Source organism: Argentina anserina, chromosome 1, assembly GCF_933775445.1.
Source record: "Argentina anserina chromosome 1, drPotAnse1.1, whole genome shotgun sequence".
NCBI classification, from domain to species: Eukaryota; Viridiplantae; Streptophyta; class Magnoliopsida; order Rosales; family Rosaceae; genus Argentina; species Argentina anserina.
In genome coordinates, this window is record NC_065872.1 from 17,294,183 (window position 1) to 17,312,478 (window position 18,296).

At 35.9% G+C, this 18,296-nt stretch overlaps 2 protein-coding genes across 2 annotated transcripts; both read left to right on the forward strand.

Moving 5' to 3' along the window:
* The first annotated feature begins 6,138 nt into the window (after nucleotides 1–6,138).
* LOC126782317 (protein ABC transporter 1, mitochondrial) lies at nucleotides 6,139–12,165 on the forward strand. The gene is made up of 8 exons (XM_050507568.1): nucleotides 6,139–6,683; nucleotides 6,762–6,978; nucleotides 7,067–7,219; nucleotides 7,448–7,606; nucleotides 9,106–9,265; nucleotides 9,427–9,536; nucleotides 11,009–11,125; nucleotides 11,461–12,165. The coding sequence occupies exons 1-8, from the start codon at nucleotides 6,208–6,210 to the stop codon at nucleotides 11,851–11,853; spliced, it is 1,785 nt and encodes a 594-aa protein (XP_050363525.1). The 5' UTR covers nucleotides 6,139–6,207; the 3' UTR covers nucleotides 11,854–12,165.
* A 760-nt stretch (nucleotides 12,166–12,925) lies between these two features.
* LOC126782400 (pectin acetylesterase 6-like) lies at nucleotides 12,926–17,786 on the forward strand. The gene is made up of 13 exons (XM_050507680.1): nucleotides 12,926–13,229; nucleotides 13,367–13,449; nucleotides 13,555–13,684; nucleotides 13,820–13,893; nucleotides 14,272–14,358; nucleotides 14,436–14,560; nucleotides 14,647–14,707; nucleotides 14,944–14,997; nucleotides 15,117–15,194; nucleotides 15,576–15,681; nucleotides 15,813–15,958; nucleotides 16,454–16,557; nucleotides 17,472–17,786. The coding sequence occupies exons 1-13, from the start codon at nucleotides 12,989–12,991 to the stop codon at nucleotides 17,575–17,577; spliced, it is 1,395 nt and encodes a 464-aa protein (XP_050363637.1). The 5' UTR covers nucleotides 12,926–12,988; the 3' UTR covers nucleotides 17,578–17,786.
* The last annotated feature ends 510 nt before the right edge of the window (nucleotides 17,787–18,296 follow it).

An 18,296-nucleotide genomic window follows, 5' to 3' on the forward strand; every position in this document is an offset into this window, starting at 1 on the left:
TTGAAGGTGGGCTAAATTCTATATTATGCAGCCGAAAGGAAAACTTATAATATTATCGAGATAACTAAGCATCTAGGCATCTTTTTGTCAAAAAATACAAAAATAAAAATACTAAGCAAGTCGACAACGATCGTAGGTTTAAGGAACTCTATAATTAAGCATTAAGGCATTAACATATATCAACATGTTGGAGCCAAGAACATGTTTTTCTCACATAAGGATATTTCTTTCACACACCAACTCACTTTCGTCCGTTATTTTCGGAATTTCCCGATATCGGGATAGTTTCGAATATTCGAAGCTATTGCGAGATATCCCAAACTTCACATCGCCACGTGTCGCCACCACCACCTTAAATTTAAACACGTTGAATAGGGGATTCGAACCTCTGATCAGCCCCTTACACATGGTGTTCCTTGGCCATCTCAACCAAGCCCATTTATTGTTATATTATGTATTTTTATAATATATGTATTTTCCTTAATTACTAGTCTTAGTTTATAAAAATGATTTACTAATTCCAACTAATTATATTACTTTTTTTTTCTTCTTTTAATAGTTTAATTATTCACTACAAGTCAATTGTTAGCTAATTTAAAAAAATTCTTAACTTTTCTGCACTATAAATAGGTAAAAAATTGTTGCACCACTACTCTTTTTCTTTGTTCTTCTTGAATTCTTTTTTACCACTTACCTACTATCATATAGATTATTGATGAACTTATGGGGGAAATTTAGCAATACATTATATAATATATTCTTTTTCAAGTCAATTAGATGCTAAATTTTTTAAGTCATTTTAAAAAAATTATCGACGATTGTTTCACCTCAAAGTATTACAACTTATTATAGACTAATAGTTGTACAAAAAAAATTATTATAAAATAGGCATAAATGCCGATTTGCACCCCAAACTTGGTTGAAATTGTTAATTTGCACCCCGAACTTACATTTGAGTCAATTTACCTCCTAAACTTAGTAAAAATTGCCGATTTACATCCTGAACTTACATTTGAGTCAATTTACCTCCTAAACTTGGTAAAAATTACCGATTTGCATCTCATCCGTCAAATTTAATGTATTCAATCCAATGTTAAGTCACATGTCATGCATTTAAGGGGTAATATTGTCATTATATATTTATTCATATTGAATAATGAAATAAATTAATAAAATTACTTAAGAGGAACACTTGCTACAATGTTTGTTTTTTAGAAACATGTTATTGATTTATATATTTATTATTTTATGTGATATGGTATGTTAAAAGATATTAGAAAAAATATAAATAAATAAATACATTGAAAATTAAAAATAAATGTTTGTTCCAAGAGAATTACTATTCTACCATTGTTATTAGGTTTATTGTTAGAGATAAATTTGCATCTCTGTAATAGATTAGGACTCCGAATCCTACTGATTGTGGTTATGTAATGCATATATATTGGTCTCATTATCAATCAATAAACGGTTACGTTCTGTTCTATTATGTCGTTATTATTCTCATTTTGTTCATCATCCAACAATGTGTACATATAAAAATATATTTATACACAACACACTATATTTGAATGGGTGGGTATATTGAATATATAATTCAAAGTATGGTTAAGTAGGTAGAAAAAAGATGTAAATAAATAATTGGATTAACAAAATAATCCTCATTTTAAAGAATATTTTTATTTGTTTTTAAGAAAAATATAAATAGAAAATGACAACATTACCCCTCATGTGTATGACATGTGACGCAAAATTGGATAGAAACAGTTAAATTTAACAGATGGGGTGCAAATCGGCCATTTTTACCAAGTTTAGGAGGTAAATTGACTCAAATACAAGTTCAGGGTGTAAATCGGCAATTTTTACGAAGTTTAGGAGGTAAATTGACTCAAATGCAAGTTCGGGGTGTAAATTGACAATTTCAGCCAAGTTTGGGATGCAAATCGGCATTTATGTCTATAAAATATGATAGATAATTGATCAAAGAAACATCTCTCAAAATTTGATTCAAAATTTCCATGGTTTTATTTAAATTTCCATTAAATTTCTCAATTAATTTTCAAGATCAATATTTCCCCAAAATTTCCATCGAAATTTTCATTTTTTTTAGACCCTCGATATATCCGTTCTCGCCGATATTTTAGTCATTGGTCGGAGCTGTTCAACAATACGATTAATATGCTAGCTAACTAATACTAATTGATACGTGAGGAGAATATGATTCTGAATATCATAACCAGAAGGTCTTCTTTTTGGCAAGCATTATAACCTACTAACCACGTACAGTTTAGTTAACAATGGCTGCTCAAACTATGTATAATATGTGTATGCAAATTTAAGTTCCAGACTTGGGAGGGCTGCAGAAAACCTTAGCCCTTGCTCCCTTAGTTATTTTGTGCCTGCTTCCAGGGTGGAGGTCGGGGTGCTTGATTCGAGTTGTCAACAAGATTTGATACAACAACCTCAACCACAATGTTGGAAAAATCGTTTGGATAAACTATTTTAAACCAAAATTTAATTGATTCATTGACTGTAACTTATATTCTGGGAGACAAGCGTCAAACATCTTTGCAAGGGTAGAGGAGGCGTAAACGTCTTAAGGACAGTGTGTTATTACACACGTCTCAACTAGTTCTTCAATCATTAATCTTTAGTATTTTAGTTGAATTTATATTGAATTTCTTTCATGTTTTTCGTCATTAGAATTTCATGTTCTATTGATGTTTTATAATTATTTTATAATTTAGTTTATTATATTATATATAGAATATATCAATATATCACTGATCTTCTAACAAAAATCGCAACCACAAACAAAGACGAAGTTCAATTCTGTATGTATATTTCACTAGTCTTGTTGCTTTCTGAAAGAATTCAAATGCATTTTCTTATTACTGGGGAAGGAGATTGTTTGAATTAGGCTGTCCGGATTGGAGCAAATAGACCATTAATAGCTTGAAGTAGATAAGATTAGTCTTCGGATGCTCGGGCTGCGTACTTTCATAATACGTACTTATATATATATATATATATATATATAGTCCCTATTCAGAGTGAAGCTTCATTCTGAAATTGCAGAGTGAAGTTCCAATTTTGGCACACTTTTCGGTCAAATTTTTTCACCATAAGCGATTCAATATTTAGGTATGCTATTCAAGATCATCTCTACAAAATTTCATCTAATTCGGACATCGTTAAGGTATTGAAATTAGATTAAATCAATCAATGAATTAAAACTGTTCAACATGAACCGTTCGTGTAAATATCAATTTTGAAAACTCAAACCATTGTCAAATTGGATGAAACTTTGTAGAGATGATCTTGAATAGCATACCTAAATATTGAATCGCTTATGGTGAAAAAATTTGACTGAAAAGTGTGCCAAAATTGGAACTTCACTCTGAAATTCTAGAGTGAAGTTTCACTCTGGATAGGGACTATATATATATAACAAACTTTAAAGAAAAGTTATACCATACACATTCCATAAATACAATCGAGCAGCTCGGGCCTCAGGGTAGTCACCCCAATTTGGCTTCATTAATTCTAACTCCGGAGTTCTTATACTCTATCTAGCATTGGAACTCACTCAAACTCCGGAGTGGATTTTGACGAAGCAATTCCTTGATTCCTTTCTTGGTCACTTTTGTTTCATCTTGTTGTGTCAAGAACTCAAGGTACGCACCAAGAAAGCATGAAGAGAAGAAAAAAAAAGATGAAAATATGTAAAATATAAAATGGTGAAAAAGATAGGTCATGAACCACAATGGTGTTCAATGCCATTTGATACATATATTATATATATACGTTTTTTTCTTTTGATTGGTGAATTGAAGAAAAGTTCGGCAAGCAGATATATGCATGTATATATGGTAGTAGTAGTTCATATTGGTCAGGAATATTGGAATCAATAGGATATTATCGATCATCTTATGACTACAATAGTGTAAGTGGGTTTGTGGAGAGGAATTAGTAGCACTATATTCCGTTAAAAGAATTCATATTTGATTTGTGGGGTAATTATTCTATTTATCCGCCACATCACATGGCCAGCCAATTATATTACGTCATAATATAATTAACATGCACGTGGTGAAAATGACAAAAGTCTATTTACGTATAAGAATCAATTAGAAACAATCACAATAAAAAATGGACCAATAACATTAAAAGAATACACCACGTGAAATATGTGACGGGTATATATATAATAATTTCTCGATTTGTGTTACCTGCAACATGCAAGACATATTCTTTTGCCTCTTGAATTACGCATGAAATTAGTCACGGACTATCAAGTTTGCAACCAATTAGCAAAATAGTGGTATAGCATGTACTTAGTAGCTAAGGTCGGTCACTTCGGACGCGGTTGATTTAGGAGCTAGGAACAGCTCGATCTATATATATAGTCCATATTCAAAGTGAACTTTCACTATGAAATTACAGAGTGAAGTTCTAATTTTAGCACACTTTTCGGTCAAATTTTTTCATCACAAGTGATTCAATATTTAGGTATGCTATTCAAGATCATCTCTACAGAGTTTCATCCAATTTAACAATGATTTGAGTTTTTAAAATAGAGATTTACACGAACGGTTCACGTTGAATAGTTTTAATTTGTTCATTGATTTAATCTAATTTCAATACATTAACGATAACCGAATTGAATGAAATTTTGTAGATATGATCTTTAATAGCAAACTTAAATATTGAATCATTTGTGATGAAAATATTTGATCGAAAAGTATGTCAAAATTGGAACTTCACTATGTAATTTCAGAATTAATGTTCACTCTCGATAAGGACTATATATATATATATATATTATACATGCAAATAAAAAAAAAACCAAACCGAAAATAAAAAAACCGAACAGAACTGATTATATTTGGGTTGAGTTTTGGGTTTAGTCTCTTATAAACCAAATGAAACTGAGCCGATCTAAATAACCCGAAGTCAACAGTGAATGTCATCATTTTGGTATATTTTTACTTTTATTATTTTAAAAAAATGTAAAACTAAATTCAACATAAACCTAATATGCCTAATTAATCTTACGGCCTCTCTCATCTCTCAAACAAAAGAACCGAACCTTGTAGGTTTGATCGGGTTGTGGGTCATAGTTTCTGAAATGGAAAAATCGAATCGAACCGAACCAAATTTAAAATTTGAGTTGGATTATGGATTTTGTTCAAAACCGAACCGTAATAATCCGTGTCCACTCATAGAATCTATGATGTGAAAAACTAGTTCTGAATTTACATTCCGGGTTGTGTAAACAGGGCGAGTTGCAAGTTTTTTCAGGTTAACCATACCTCTTAAACCCGATAACGTACATAACTTCATAGTCAGATTTACTAGGTGTGGCGCACCGTAGAGGGAGGCAGATTTTGATTCATGTAATAGGTGTCATTGTGTCAATGTAGAGTTTTGTTTTCATCACCGGCATCTGTATGTTTAATCACGTGGTGATGGGATAGTCCAATGTAAAAAATCTAAGATGAACATATTTTCTTCACATAGGTGCAAATGACCAAAATACCCGTACATGCCAACGCCGGTAACAGACCGTGGTAAAACTAAAAAACAATATTATCATATATGATATACGATGTAATTTTAATTATTAAAAATTAATATTTTAAAGGAACTATGTATTTATATAATTTTTGACACCCATTTATTAATTATTTCTTCTTTTTTTACTACTGATTATAGCTTCATGTTTAGTTTTAATATTTGCATAAATAAATAAATATTCTTCATGTTTAGTTTCAAAATTTATTAGTATCCTCGCGTCTTGAGTCTAAAACTCATTCTTATTATACAACTAATTGCTTCCTAGACTATGCTCCTTCTCTACTTTATGGTACAAAAAGATGATTGAGTTTGCATATTTGATTATGTCTTATGGAGATGTCCACGCCATCTTTTGGTATTTTTTTTGTCACACCCCAAAATCCGGGGTGCAACTTATGGGGTTCTCATTCAACTTATGGGAACCAAGCTTGACACAAACTTGGTCCTTAGGTGAAATGCTAATTTTTGGGAAGGAATTTAATTCAAAGGAACGTAGGTACCATTTAAAATTTACCAAATAGCAATTGAACTTTGTCCATTGGTAGAGAGGAGAGATATTATTATACGAGTTTGAAAGAAGAGAGAGCTTTTTGAACACAAATAATCGTAAGAGAAAAACAGAGAGAAATGGTAGTGAGTGGGAGGAAGTCGAAGGACATAGGGAGATTGGCCAAGGGCTTATCCCTAATCGCCAACGAATTCGCCAATCGATCTCCAACTCTCCAAAGCGCCAAGAACGCCGACTTCCCAGCCCTTCTCAAATACGCCGTCGTTTCCGCCACCGACCTCTCCGGCCTCACCAAGGGCACCCTCCACTCTTCCCAACCCGCCATTAACCCTAACAAACCCGATTCCGCTAATCTCAAACCCGACTCCGTCGTCTACTTCACCCACGACGAACCCCCTCCCCCGCCGGCGAACAATGCCGCGTCCACGGCGGAGGCGGAGGTCGGGGCTGCTGATTCCACTGCGCAGCAACATTTAGAACAGCCGCCATCACAAGAACCACAACCTCAATCTCAGCCGCCGCCGCCGCCGCCGTTGCAGAGGCGGAAGCCGAGGGAGAGACGAGTTCCGTCGACTCCTTTCTCCAGAGCGCTGGGGTGAGTGTGTTCGATTTCGATCCTCAATTCTTGATGATCATATTGACATTGTGCTCCGATTGATTGATTGATTGATAGGTTTGCTGGTTTGGGAGCTGGGCTAGCCTGGGGAACACTCCAGGAGTCCACCAAGAGGCTCATTTACGGCACGCCGCCGAGCCAGTCTGCTGTGTCTCCATTTCTGTCTCCACAGAATGCAGAACGTTTGGCTCTTGCGCTCTGTAGAATGCGAGGGGCTGCTCTCAAGTTGGGGCAGATGTTGAGCATTCAAGACGAGTCGCTTGTGCCTGCTCCTGTCTGTATCCGATTTCGTATTGTCTTAGTTGGTTAAATGTGTTGGTTTAGTTTGTAAATGTGTTTAATTTGTTTCGTTTGCTCTGTAGATATTGGCGGCTCTCGATATTGTTCGGCAAGGTGCAGATGTGATGCCAAGGTCCCAGCTCAATCAGGTCTTGGACGCCGAGTTGGGACCTGGTTGGTCATCCAAGTTAACGAGTTTCGATTATGAACCTTTGGCTTCTGCGAGTATAGGCCAGGTGAGGTGGACTAGACAGTGCATGATGCGAAATTTATTATTACCTTAGACTCCTAGTGCAGTCAGTTTTGTGTTTGATTAGGAATTTAACTTATAAATGATAGACAAAAGGTGCTTAATTTTTATGGCATTGTTGTGCATGACTACATTATCTATCACGGACTTACTGCATTTATCCATGGATTTTTCTATCTCAGAATGTACCATTCTAATTATAGAACAACCGCAGGTGCACCGAGCTGTCACAAAGGATGGCATGGATGTTGCCATCAAAATTCAGTACCCTGGTGTAGCAGACAGCATTAGCAGTGACCTTGAGAACGTTAAGCTTCTTCTAGATTATACTAATCTGATACCGAAAGGACTTTACCTTGAAAGAGCTATGAAGGTAATTTTGTTTGTCAATTAGTTATGCATTCGCATACTTATCTGGTCATTATATCGGTTTGAATCATTAAATGGTCTTTGGAAGCTAGATGCATTGAGCGTGTAGACTATGCCTGATGTAAGACAAGACAAGATAGTGTTGCTTATGTTTCTGATGAGCTGTAGATGATAGAACTTGTTGGGAAAGCAGAACCGTAGACCATAGAAGAAGAAATGTTATGGTTACTGTTATTTCAAATAAATAAATTATAGAGGATAATTGGGAGAGATATATAGAGATATGCCATCAAGGGCTTTTGCATATGTAATTTTGATATACAGTATCAGGGTAGGGATTCTTTTACAAGGATCATCTCAGCTCTAAACTTTGATCCCAAAAGGACACTTAGGGTTATTATAACACATAAGTAGAGGACTCTTATGATACTAAGGCATCTTCCTGAAATTTGAGTACATTGTCTCTTCATAACCAAATAACGCTTTTTTGAAAGACTTGTGGTAAGCTGGGTTTATTCTTAGGCTTCCATAAAGGATATCATTGTGTGATCAAAATGTTGATGTTGCACCCATATCACTTACATTCTTTAATAGGGACATCCCTTAAATTGGTGCCTAACTTACTTTACCCCTTACTTTGAATCAGTGTTCTAAAAAGCGGCCGCCTAGACCGCCTAGGCGGCGTCTAGGCGCTAGGAGGTCACCCACCGCCACGCTTTTTGTCTCGGCGGTCATCTGTGGCGTTTTGTGAATTAAGCAGCCGCCTAGGCGGTCCTAGGCAGCCCTATTCAGTCCTAGGCGGTCTAGGCGGCCCTATTCAGTCATAGGCGGTCTAATCAGGCATATTTAGTCATAGGCGGTCAACCATCACTTGACATTAAAAAAAAAACTAAAAGATGTTGCAGCTCAGACTCTGTCTATTTTCTGAAAATTGAATCTCATCATCTCATCAACAAAAGAAGAGGAAAGAAATATGAATATTAAGTTTGAGTCCGATACTGAATAAGTTAGGAAACAATTTGGAGAGAAAGAAATTGAGATTTAATATTATTACATTTGTTTCATTATTTATCTTTTCTTCAAATATTTTTTATGGACTTTCTATTTAAGTTATGTGAATTTAGACTATTTTAAGTATTTTTAAAATTAATATTAAACATTATTAAATATTTTAATCATTAAAATAGTTTAAATATATGTATAAAAATAAATAAATATTTAATAATTCGAAACCGCCTAAGCGCCGCCTAGGAGGCCGCCTAACCGTCTAGGCGCTAGGAGGTGGCTGTCCGCCTGCATACCGCCTAGCGCTTTTTAGAACCTTGCTTTGAATGTATATAACCCTTTTTTTTTGCCGGTTAGTCCCAATCTAGTATGGAACTTTTCTACATTGGAAGTTTACAATGGAAATCAGATTATGAATGGTTACAAATGGAGTGTACAGATATGTGATAAATTGACTTACAGTTTATTTGAGCTGCATATTTGCTTCATCTTTTACAGGTGGCCAAAGAAGAATTATCTCGTGAATGCAACTATGAATTGGAGGCAGAAAGTCAAAACCGGTTTCGGGATTTGCTCTCTGATGCACAGGGATTTTATGTTCCATTGGTTGTGGATGAACTATCGAGCAAAAGAGTTTTAACTACTGAGCTTATTTCTGGCAAGTAAAATGTCATTTGTGTTGATAATTGGTTAATATATGATGTTATCTAATTAGAGCAGTTGTTACAAAGATTTATTCTGATGCATACAAATAAAGTTAGTTGTGGACCAATGGAGTGAACTCATGATTTCCATTTTTTTTGTTGCCACTTGCTACAGGAATACCTATTGATAAAGTGGCGTTACTGGACCAGGAAACACGTAACTATGTTGGAAGAAAGTTGCTAGAACTCACTTTAAGGGAGCTATTTGTTTTCCGCTTCATGCAGGCATGTTTTTTGCTGTCTACACATAAGCGCGCGCACACACACACACACTCACTTACATGTTTAAATTATATCAATTGGTCGCTTTGTACATCATAAGTTTCTTTTTTAAGTATGCACTTTATTCTTCAGTCAACCTTTCGACTAGCTTGCGCTCTTAAGGTGAAGTATAACTACTAGTAGCAATGCCTCTAGATAGATTAATCTGCAAGAGGTATCACAATTGGTGCCACAACTATATTCTCATTAGAAAAGAAACTTGCTCTTTAAAAGTAAATGGTGGTTAATGAAGTTATATACTTATATTTTCATGATCATTCCACTTTCTTAATTTCCATTCTGGAGTTTGTTAAAGAATAGATTAAATCCTGATGAGCATATGAGGATGGGTGTTCTTTTGTATCCTGCTATATATAATTTTTAGTAAAGCAAAGTAATCTTAAAAAATTAAAGCACTGTTGAAAGGTGAATGGTTTTGTGTCTCATATGTCCGTGTAAACATCCTTCAGAGTGGGTACTTTTCTGTATCTCTAAATACTCATCAATACAGCAACCAGAAATCAGTTTATTTTTCTCAAGTTACTTAAACCATCTAAAACCTTTTATAGTCATGAGAAACACCCACCTTCCCTTTCCTTTGATCTAATGATTTCGTTTTGGCCAAGTTAGGAGCTGGACCAATGAAGAATGAAGTTATCACTTTCATCCTTCTCGATAGAATGAAGGTGCTTATTTCATTCTTGGTTTTGTTCGAGTTCACTTGAATTAGTTTTTTTCTATAAAATTGATGCAGGACAACACAAGATGAGGATTTTCTTTGATTATCATAGACCTGTAGATGGCAAAGTTTTAATTAATGAGCAAAAATTAGAGTAAAGAAGAAGAGGATTCAGTTTTCTGTAATTGCAGAGAAGTTCGAGAGAGATAAATAAATACGTAGGCTTTGGCACCTGGGAAAGCTATGAAGTTTCTGTGCCTGTTTGGTATATTGAAAATGAATGGTAGCCTTCCCCATGGTTTTGAGAACTACAGGATGGAGGTTTGGCTTCTGTTATTCTTAGTGCTGAGATCTTTCTTTGGACTGAAAAGGCCTGCCTCATTGACACATATAGGTCACCAGTCTTATTGTTCAGTTTTCAATGGGGATATTTCTCAAAAAGTATCACTTTTGCATCACACATTAGTTTTAAACTTAAACTACAGATGTACACAAATGTAAGTTACTTAGAATTCCCTGCATAGTCACCATAAAGAGGCAGGCCCAAGTTACAGAACTGATAATTTAGTGGAGTTGATGTATATAAAATTCTTTATAGTTTGTTTAGCATCTCAGGGGTGTTATTTTTGGTGTCATTCGTGAGTTGTACTGTGTTTTGTGCCATGTTTACTTTTTCCTGTAGAAATAAAGTTGTGTGTTCCCCCCTTGTTTCACGCTCTCACCATTTCTTTCTTTTACTGCACTTGATGCAATGCAGACTGATCCTAATTGGAGTAATTTCTTATATGACAAGCCTACTAATACAATCAATCTGATAGACTTTGGAGCAGCCAGGGATTATCCCAAGAACTTTGTTGATGACTATCTCAGAATGGTGAGATCTTTTTGCATGAAATGTAGATAGCTTTTTAATGCTTTTATCCCCTTACGGTGTTAAAGTTTACTACATACAGTATGATAATTTCAGCCGAGCCACATAATGCAGTCCTCTCTTCTCCACCAATTATGAGAGGGCTAATGTCATTTGAAACCTGCTCATGGAAATATCATACATCTTGAAGCAACTTTTTCACCTTGACTTATAAAAGAGTCATAGATGTTGGATTGAGGCTTGCCGGTTTTATGTGGTTCAATAATAGTTGTTTTGACTTTAATTCCTATTTATTGAGCTCTATTTAGCTGAGGACGTTCTGATGCATATTTGATCAGGTTGTTGCTTGTGCCAATAGTGATAGAGATACAGTCCTTGAAATGTCCAAGAGACTTGGGTTCCTGGCAGGATCGGAATCAGAAGTAATGTTAGAGGCCCATGTCCAAGCCGGTTTTGTTGTGGGATTACCGTTTGCAAAGCCAGGTGGTTATGACTTCCGGGCGTCTAATATCACCCAAAGTATTTCAAACCTTGGGGCAACCATGCTACAGCACAGGCTAACACCACCGCCAGACGAGGCTTACAGTCTTCATCGGAAGCTTGCAGGTGCCTTTCTGGCTTGCATCAAACTTGGGGCAGTTGTCCCGTGCAGGGAACTGTTACTTGAAGTATATGAGCATCATCAATTTGGCGATGAAGGTAGTGAAACTGTTTCCAGTGGATTGGCTTGATGGGATCATGGGAGAGGGGGCTTATAGAAATTATCCGTCATTTATAAATTTATAATTTATCCATTTTAAAGATGGAATAAATTTCCATAATAGAATGAATTCATAGATTGAGCATAAAATCGGAGGTAGACTTCCGGGGTAAGTTATCTCAGGTGAGGTAGGATACTTTTGTATATTAATTCCACAGCTATAGAACATTCTTTTACAATGATTCTTTAAGGATGTTGTATGTTGTATAATAAGACTCGAACCTTGTTCCCTGAATAAAAACAATAAAAATAAAAAAAGAAACAAGAGCTGAAGTTTTATATATTTCACCAGTCTTGTTCCTTCAAGAAAAAACAACGTATCTTTTTTGTCTGCAAATATGGGATTGTCTAATGTCTACTTCTCCGAACTCCGGACTCCGGAGCAATGGCGGAAGCAGAGTAGTTTTCATGGACTAAAAAGTTCCATTATTTAACATGAAGGCAAATTCATGATTTATACACAATCTATGTAGAAGTTTCATAATGTCACCCAAGTTAGAGCACATGATATTCAATCCTGGCTTCAGTTTTACTCCGGAGTTTCAAGACTACAGTAAATTTCATTTATTTTTTAATACTCCAGAGATCTACAAAGTAAATCATTTCTTTTACTTTTTAGATACAACGAAGCAATCCTTTCCGGTCAAGTAATTTGGCCATTTTTATTAAAGATTGTGTCACCAATAAGGCAAAATTTCAGGAACATAAGGTGGTGGGAAAGAAAGGTCATGAAAAAATTGGTAGGCAACCTCAAGAATAAAGGATGTCATAAAAAAAGAAAAAAAAAGAAAGAATAATTGAGAAAATGATGTACAAGTAAAGTGGGGGCGGGGGGACAGAAACAGGTGCAAGTGGAAACTTTTAGAAACAGAAGAAATGAAGACACGAGTCTTGTCAGGGACCAATGTCTGCTTCCTGTTTCAAATTCAAATGAGTACGCAAGCCATGCTCTTCCACAATAAAAGCACAAATCTTTCTCCTCCTCTTTCCCCTTTTGACTTCATTCTCCTTCACTTATATTTCATCACTGTGAGAACAAGTGAAGTCAGTCACAGACTCAGAGAGAGAGAGAGAGAGAGAGAGAGAGAGAGAGAGAGAGAGAGAGGATGAAGAAGTTTCAGCTGAAACTGAAACTGGAGTGTACAGTGTTGGTGGTGGCATTGGCAGCAGCTGCCTTTGTCAGTCTCAATGTGGATGCTTTGCAGTTGCACCAACCAGTGGATGAGATTGAGAAAGTTGCAATCTTGTTTGAGAATGATCATGTCTTGGCCTCAGCCTCACCGACACAGCCTCAGCCTCTCTTGGTAGCTCTCACTCTTATTGATAACGCTGCTTCTAAAGGAGCGGGTGCGTCTCTTCTTCCCTGTTTCTCAACATATACATTGTTATCGTTTATCTTTGAACTGTAGAATTTGTGTAGATAGATAAGAGTATAAATTTGCATCAAATTTACTTTTTTTTGTCTATGGTTATGGAATTGGCAGTCTGTTTGGATGGAACACCACCCGGTTACCATATGGATCGTGGGTCTGGATCGGGTGCAAACAGCTGGCTCATTCAGTTGGAGGTGGGTTGGATTAGAGACCATTTGCCATTTCAGTTCATTTATCTGTGAATGTGACTCTGTCTTGTGTCAATTTCTTAGCTTTTGTGGTTCTGTTCTGTTTTGCAGGGAGGTGGGTGGTGTAATACTGTCAGGAATTGTGTTTATCGCAAGACCACTCGCCGCGGTTCATCCAAGTTCATGGAAAAGCAATTGCCATTTACAGGAATATTGAGCAATAAACCTGAAGAAAACCCCGGTATGTTGCTTACTTTGAGCATTCCATTTGTTTATCAAATAGAGATGTTTTGCTCCTCTTATTTTGATTGACATGTATGGTTGTAATTTTGAATGTTCTGATTTGGTCTGCATTGGCTGGCTCTCGTGGTTGCAGATTTTTTTAACTGGAACAGGGTGAAGCTACGGTACTGTGATGGGGCATCTTTTACTGGAGACAGCCAGAATGAGGTTGGTCTCTGATCATCTTTGGATTAATGTAGTTTCCCCTTGAGCATTTTCTCGTTAATAGGTGTGAACTTTTATTGAATTTTATCCGGTCACACAATCATAGAATCTTTACATTTAAGGTGAAACTTTGGATTAGTTTTGTGGCTGGCAGGCATGTTTTTACCTTTTAGCTTCACTTCTTACAATTCTCAGCACCACATTGCACTTAAATGAGGTGGCCTGTTGGCCTACTTTAGAATATGCATTCAATGATGAAATATTTATAGTTCAATTGCAAACTATGTCCATTGACCATTCTCCTGACAACCTATTAAATATAAAAGCCTCAAAGTCTTATCATTCAATGTTCTGATGTGTAGAGTGATGCTTCATTTTCAGGCTGCTCAACTTAATTTCCGAGGGCAAAAAATTTGGTTAGTTGCTATGGAAGAGTTAATGTCCAAGGGAATGCAGAATGCTAACCAGGTTTTTCACTGAACAAGAGCATTAATGTGACTGGGTTTTGATACTTTTGAGTACTAACTTGCTATTTATGTTTTCAGGCTCTCCTTTCTGGATGTTCTGCTGGGGGTCTGGCATCCATACTACACTGTGATGAGTTCCGGGACTTGTTTCCGGCCAGTACCATGGTGAAATGTCTGAGTGATGCCGGAATGTTCCTTGATGCGTAAGAAGTTCATGGCTTTTATCAATGTGCAATTTTGATTATGTAATAAGCATTTGATTGCTGGTTCTGTTTGTTTAATTTTGTAGAATCGATGTAGCTGGCGGGCACACTCTAAGGAATCTGTATGCTGGAGTAGTTAGCTTGCAGGTAGTGTTCAGAAGTTTTCACTGTGTATTTGATCAGGGTTAATATTAATGTAGAAATGTAGGTTTAGTTCCGACCTCAAAAGCATAAAGTTTGGTTTTTATATTCTCTTGGGTAAAGCAAGTCTTTTTGTTCTATATAAATATTATCTTAAGCAAACTGTCACATTATGGGTAGAATAAGCATCACGTCTCTTTCTGTATCTAACGTTTGATCTTTATATATGTTATGAATTCCAGGAAGTGCAAAAGAATCTCCCAAAGACTTGTATCAACCACCTAGATCCAACTTCGGTAATTCTCTGTACTGCATATTTTATCTTTGTTGTCATGTTATCTCAAGTATGGTAATTTATTAAGAATTGTAAAAGGATCCAACTCTCTCTCTCTCTCTCTCTCTCTCTCTCTCTCAGTGCTTCTTCCCCCAGAATTTGGTTGCAAATGTTAAGACACCAATGTTTCTTCTCAATGCAGCCTATGATGCTTGGCAGGTAATTTCTTATTTTGTCTTGTCATTAGATTGTCAATATACTTTTTGTATGATATCACATCAGAGGGCATCGAAGTACTGGTTGAATATATGTATATATGTTTCTGCAACACTAGCTGCACATTGTAATTACTAGATAGCCAACACAATGCATTCCACATTCCTGCTTTTAAGAAGCATATTTTAAAGTTCAAATTAGGTACAATCAATAAGTTATTACTGTGTCTGAGACTGACAATCACCCTCTAATGCAAGTTCAACTATTTTTCTTCTAGGCAGGCTCTCATACATATTGACTCATCTGTGTATTCTTTCACCCGATCAATAGAAAAATTAATTTGTTGATAATTTGGTGCTAATGTGTTTTGTTTGTTTTCTTCAGCTCCAAGCTAGTTTAGCCCCTCCATCTGCTGATCCTCAAGGTTTGTGGAATGAATGCAAATCAAACCATGCAGATTGTAATTCATCCCAGATCCAGTTTCTCCAAGGTAATTTTCATATTTAACGCATGGTTTGCTTTCTTGGATTGATTCTGTCAGCGTGTATTAATTGTAAACAGACATGTGCTCGCACAAAGAGTTGCTTCTTATGTGGTTCTCCTATCCCTTTTAAAAAGCAGATTTCAGGAATCAAATGCTTCATGCCGTGAAAGATTTCTCAACATCCAGTGAGAATGGTTTATTCATAAACTCTTGCTTTGCTCACTGCCAGTCTGAGAGACAAGATACTTGGTTTGCTGATGATTCCCCTCTTCTCGACAACCAGGTATACCCTCCAAATACCTGTTGTTTTCTTGAATGATTGTGGCATTGTATACTTGTAATATAGGTGTAACATGTGAAGTGTGTTATTTGGGTGGTTTCTACTGAACATCTGTTTCTAGTAATGAGGCAGAATAATCAATTGTGGTTGTTGCAAATAATACTGCAGCTACAATACATGGAAAGACCGTAAAACTAGGTAATTAAGAGAATTGGGAACATGGTTTGATGTCTCAGGTTTTGGTATGATAAAATTGAAACTCTTTCATCTATTCTAGAGTACATGTTGCAGAGACAATTGAAATTTCAAAGGCCTAACTCACCTTCAAAAGAACAAAGGGTTAAATCTAGCTAGATTATAGTGAAACAAGAAAATACAGTAGATAGAAGTAATACTGTCTTCAATCAAGATGCGTATTGGATGTGCATGTTCTGTCATTTATTGTGACACAAATATCTTTCAGAATGCATGAATTTAGTTGCAATTTTTTTTGTGCAGGCAATTGCACTGTCTGTTGGAGACTGGTACTTTGATCGAAGGAGGATCAAAGCTATTGATTGTGCTTACCCCTGTGATAGCACCTGTCACAATCTTAACTTCAAGTGAGTGAGAATCTTCTTTTAATCTATTGTAGTGTTTGGATATTGTAAAATATCATTTACTACAATTTAATGCACTCTGCTTGCTCGTCACTAAGTGATCATGTTGTATCAATAGTACTGAATGCTTTTGAGGTGGAATAGGATCATGTTAGTGCTCCTAATTGATGCACCTCATCAGGATTCTTGGTTAAAACTCTACTGGATTCTATATTTCTTGTCAATTAGTCTGTAGGGCCACAATTAGTGACCTTCTGGTGTGAGTTAATTCTTCACAGAAGATTGCAAGAGGTTATTCCATAGTTAATTCTCACTCACATGTGGAGACTTCCCAACTTAAGTTCTTGGTCTTTTTGACAAATGACGATTCTATTAATGCCCAAAGCCATGTTGTCTTAAGAGTTAATGATGAAGTGAGTAGTGTTTATATTAGAATGATAATTCAAAGAAAGTGATTTATTCTGGACAAGCCTAATCTAAGTTTCTGATACGAAGTATCAAATAAAAAGTATATTAAATGTGCTGATTCGGTTTTACCGGCTTTCAACCAATCCATTGTTGAACCATTCCCTATCAGTTTAAGGTTTATGGTCTTGTGGTTATAGTACATAACAGTCTGTTTGAAGAAGGTTCCGAAATTATGATCATGACCCCCACTCCCCAATTATTTGTTGATTTGTTAAGGTGCAGGGTGGGGCTGCAGTTTTTTGCCTCTCCACATGCATGATGGGAACCATGAAAGTCGTATTAGCCGCCTGATACACATTGTTGGTCTATTTTTTTTTTTTTAGCTTTAGCTTTTGGGTCAGTTGGTTATCTAATGGTTGGCAACCAGATAAGAGATACCACATTCAAATTAGCAAATGCTTCTCTCAATTTCAATTGTGAGAGACTTAAATGACTCTTTTGCTCTGCAGAGAGGATATATCTTCTACGACATTGACATATTCTCAGTCCGCAAAGTTGTCTATTACCATGCTAAATCTGCTAAGTGCCTTGTTGATACCTATAACATGTTCCTGATGCATAATGGGATTTTGAATTGTTCACTGAGAACTAGTTGTGCTCGGTTTATAATCACACTGTTTTTCTTTTTTAGATATAGATAAGGTTCAATTTACTAGTTTCCTGGACTAAATCTTCCAGCATGTATGTTGAGCTTAACTGAAGCGGATAAATCTTGATACAGTTACTAGAATAAACCTTAGGACTGAAAAGTGTCCATTTATATATATAGATAAGGTTCATTTGTTCTCTCGCCTCGGCTTTTTATGGTATTCTAATCACTTTAAGTAGATATACATATAGAAAGCACTGTGAAACTTAGAAATATGTTTATAATTAGTACAACAGCAATACCTATGGGAAATAGCGTACAGTTAATAGAATGAGTTTATCTTGAGTATATCTTCTATCTTCTATCTTCAGTTACTTGTATTTACAAGGCCAAGAATCCGAAGAGGTACGGATGAAATACAGTTAAGAAGCATCAACTAGACAACTAGGCATGCCAGTAGTTGCTAAAAACTTCTTCCAAGGACCCAGATTATGCCAGAAACCAAAACTGCGGTTTTTAGTATGACTACCAAAATCAGAGAAGCTACTCTTCACTCCTCAGTCAAGAACTAGTATTCTGGCTCCCCGACCTAAACTACTCCAATTCCTCTCTATTTTATACCCACAATTTTGAGAATGTATATCACTGGCAAAATTTTCATGACTAACAAATACATCAACCTGAT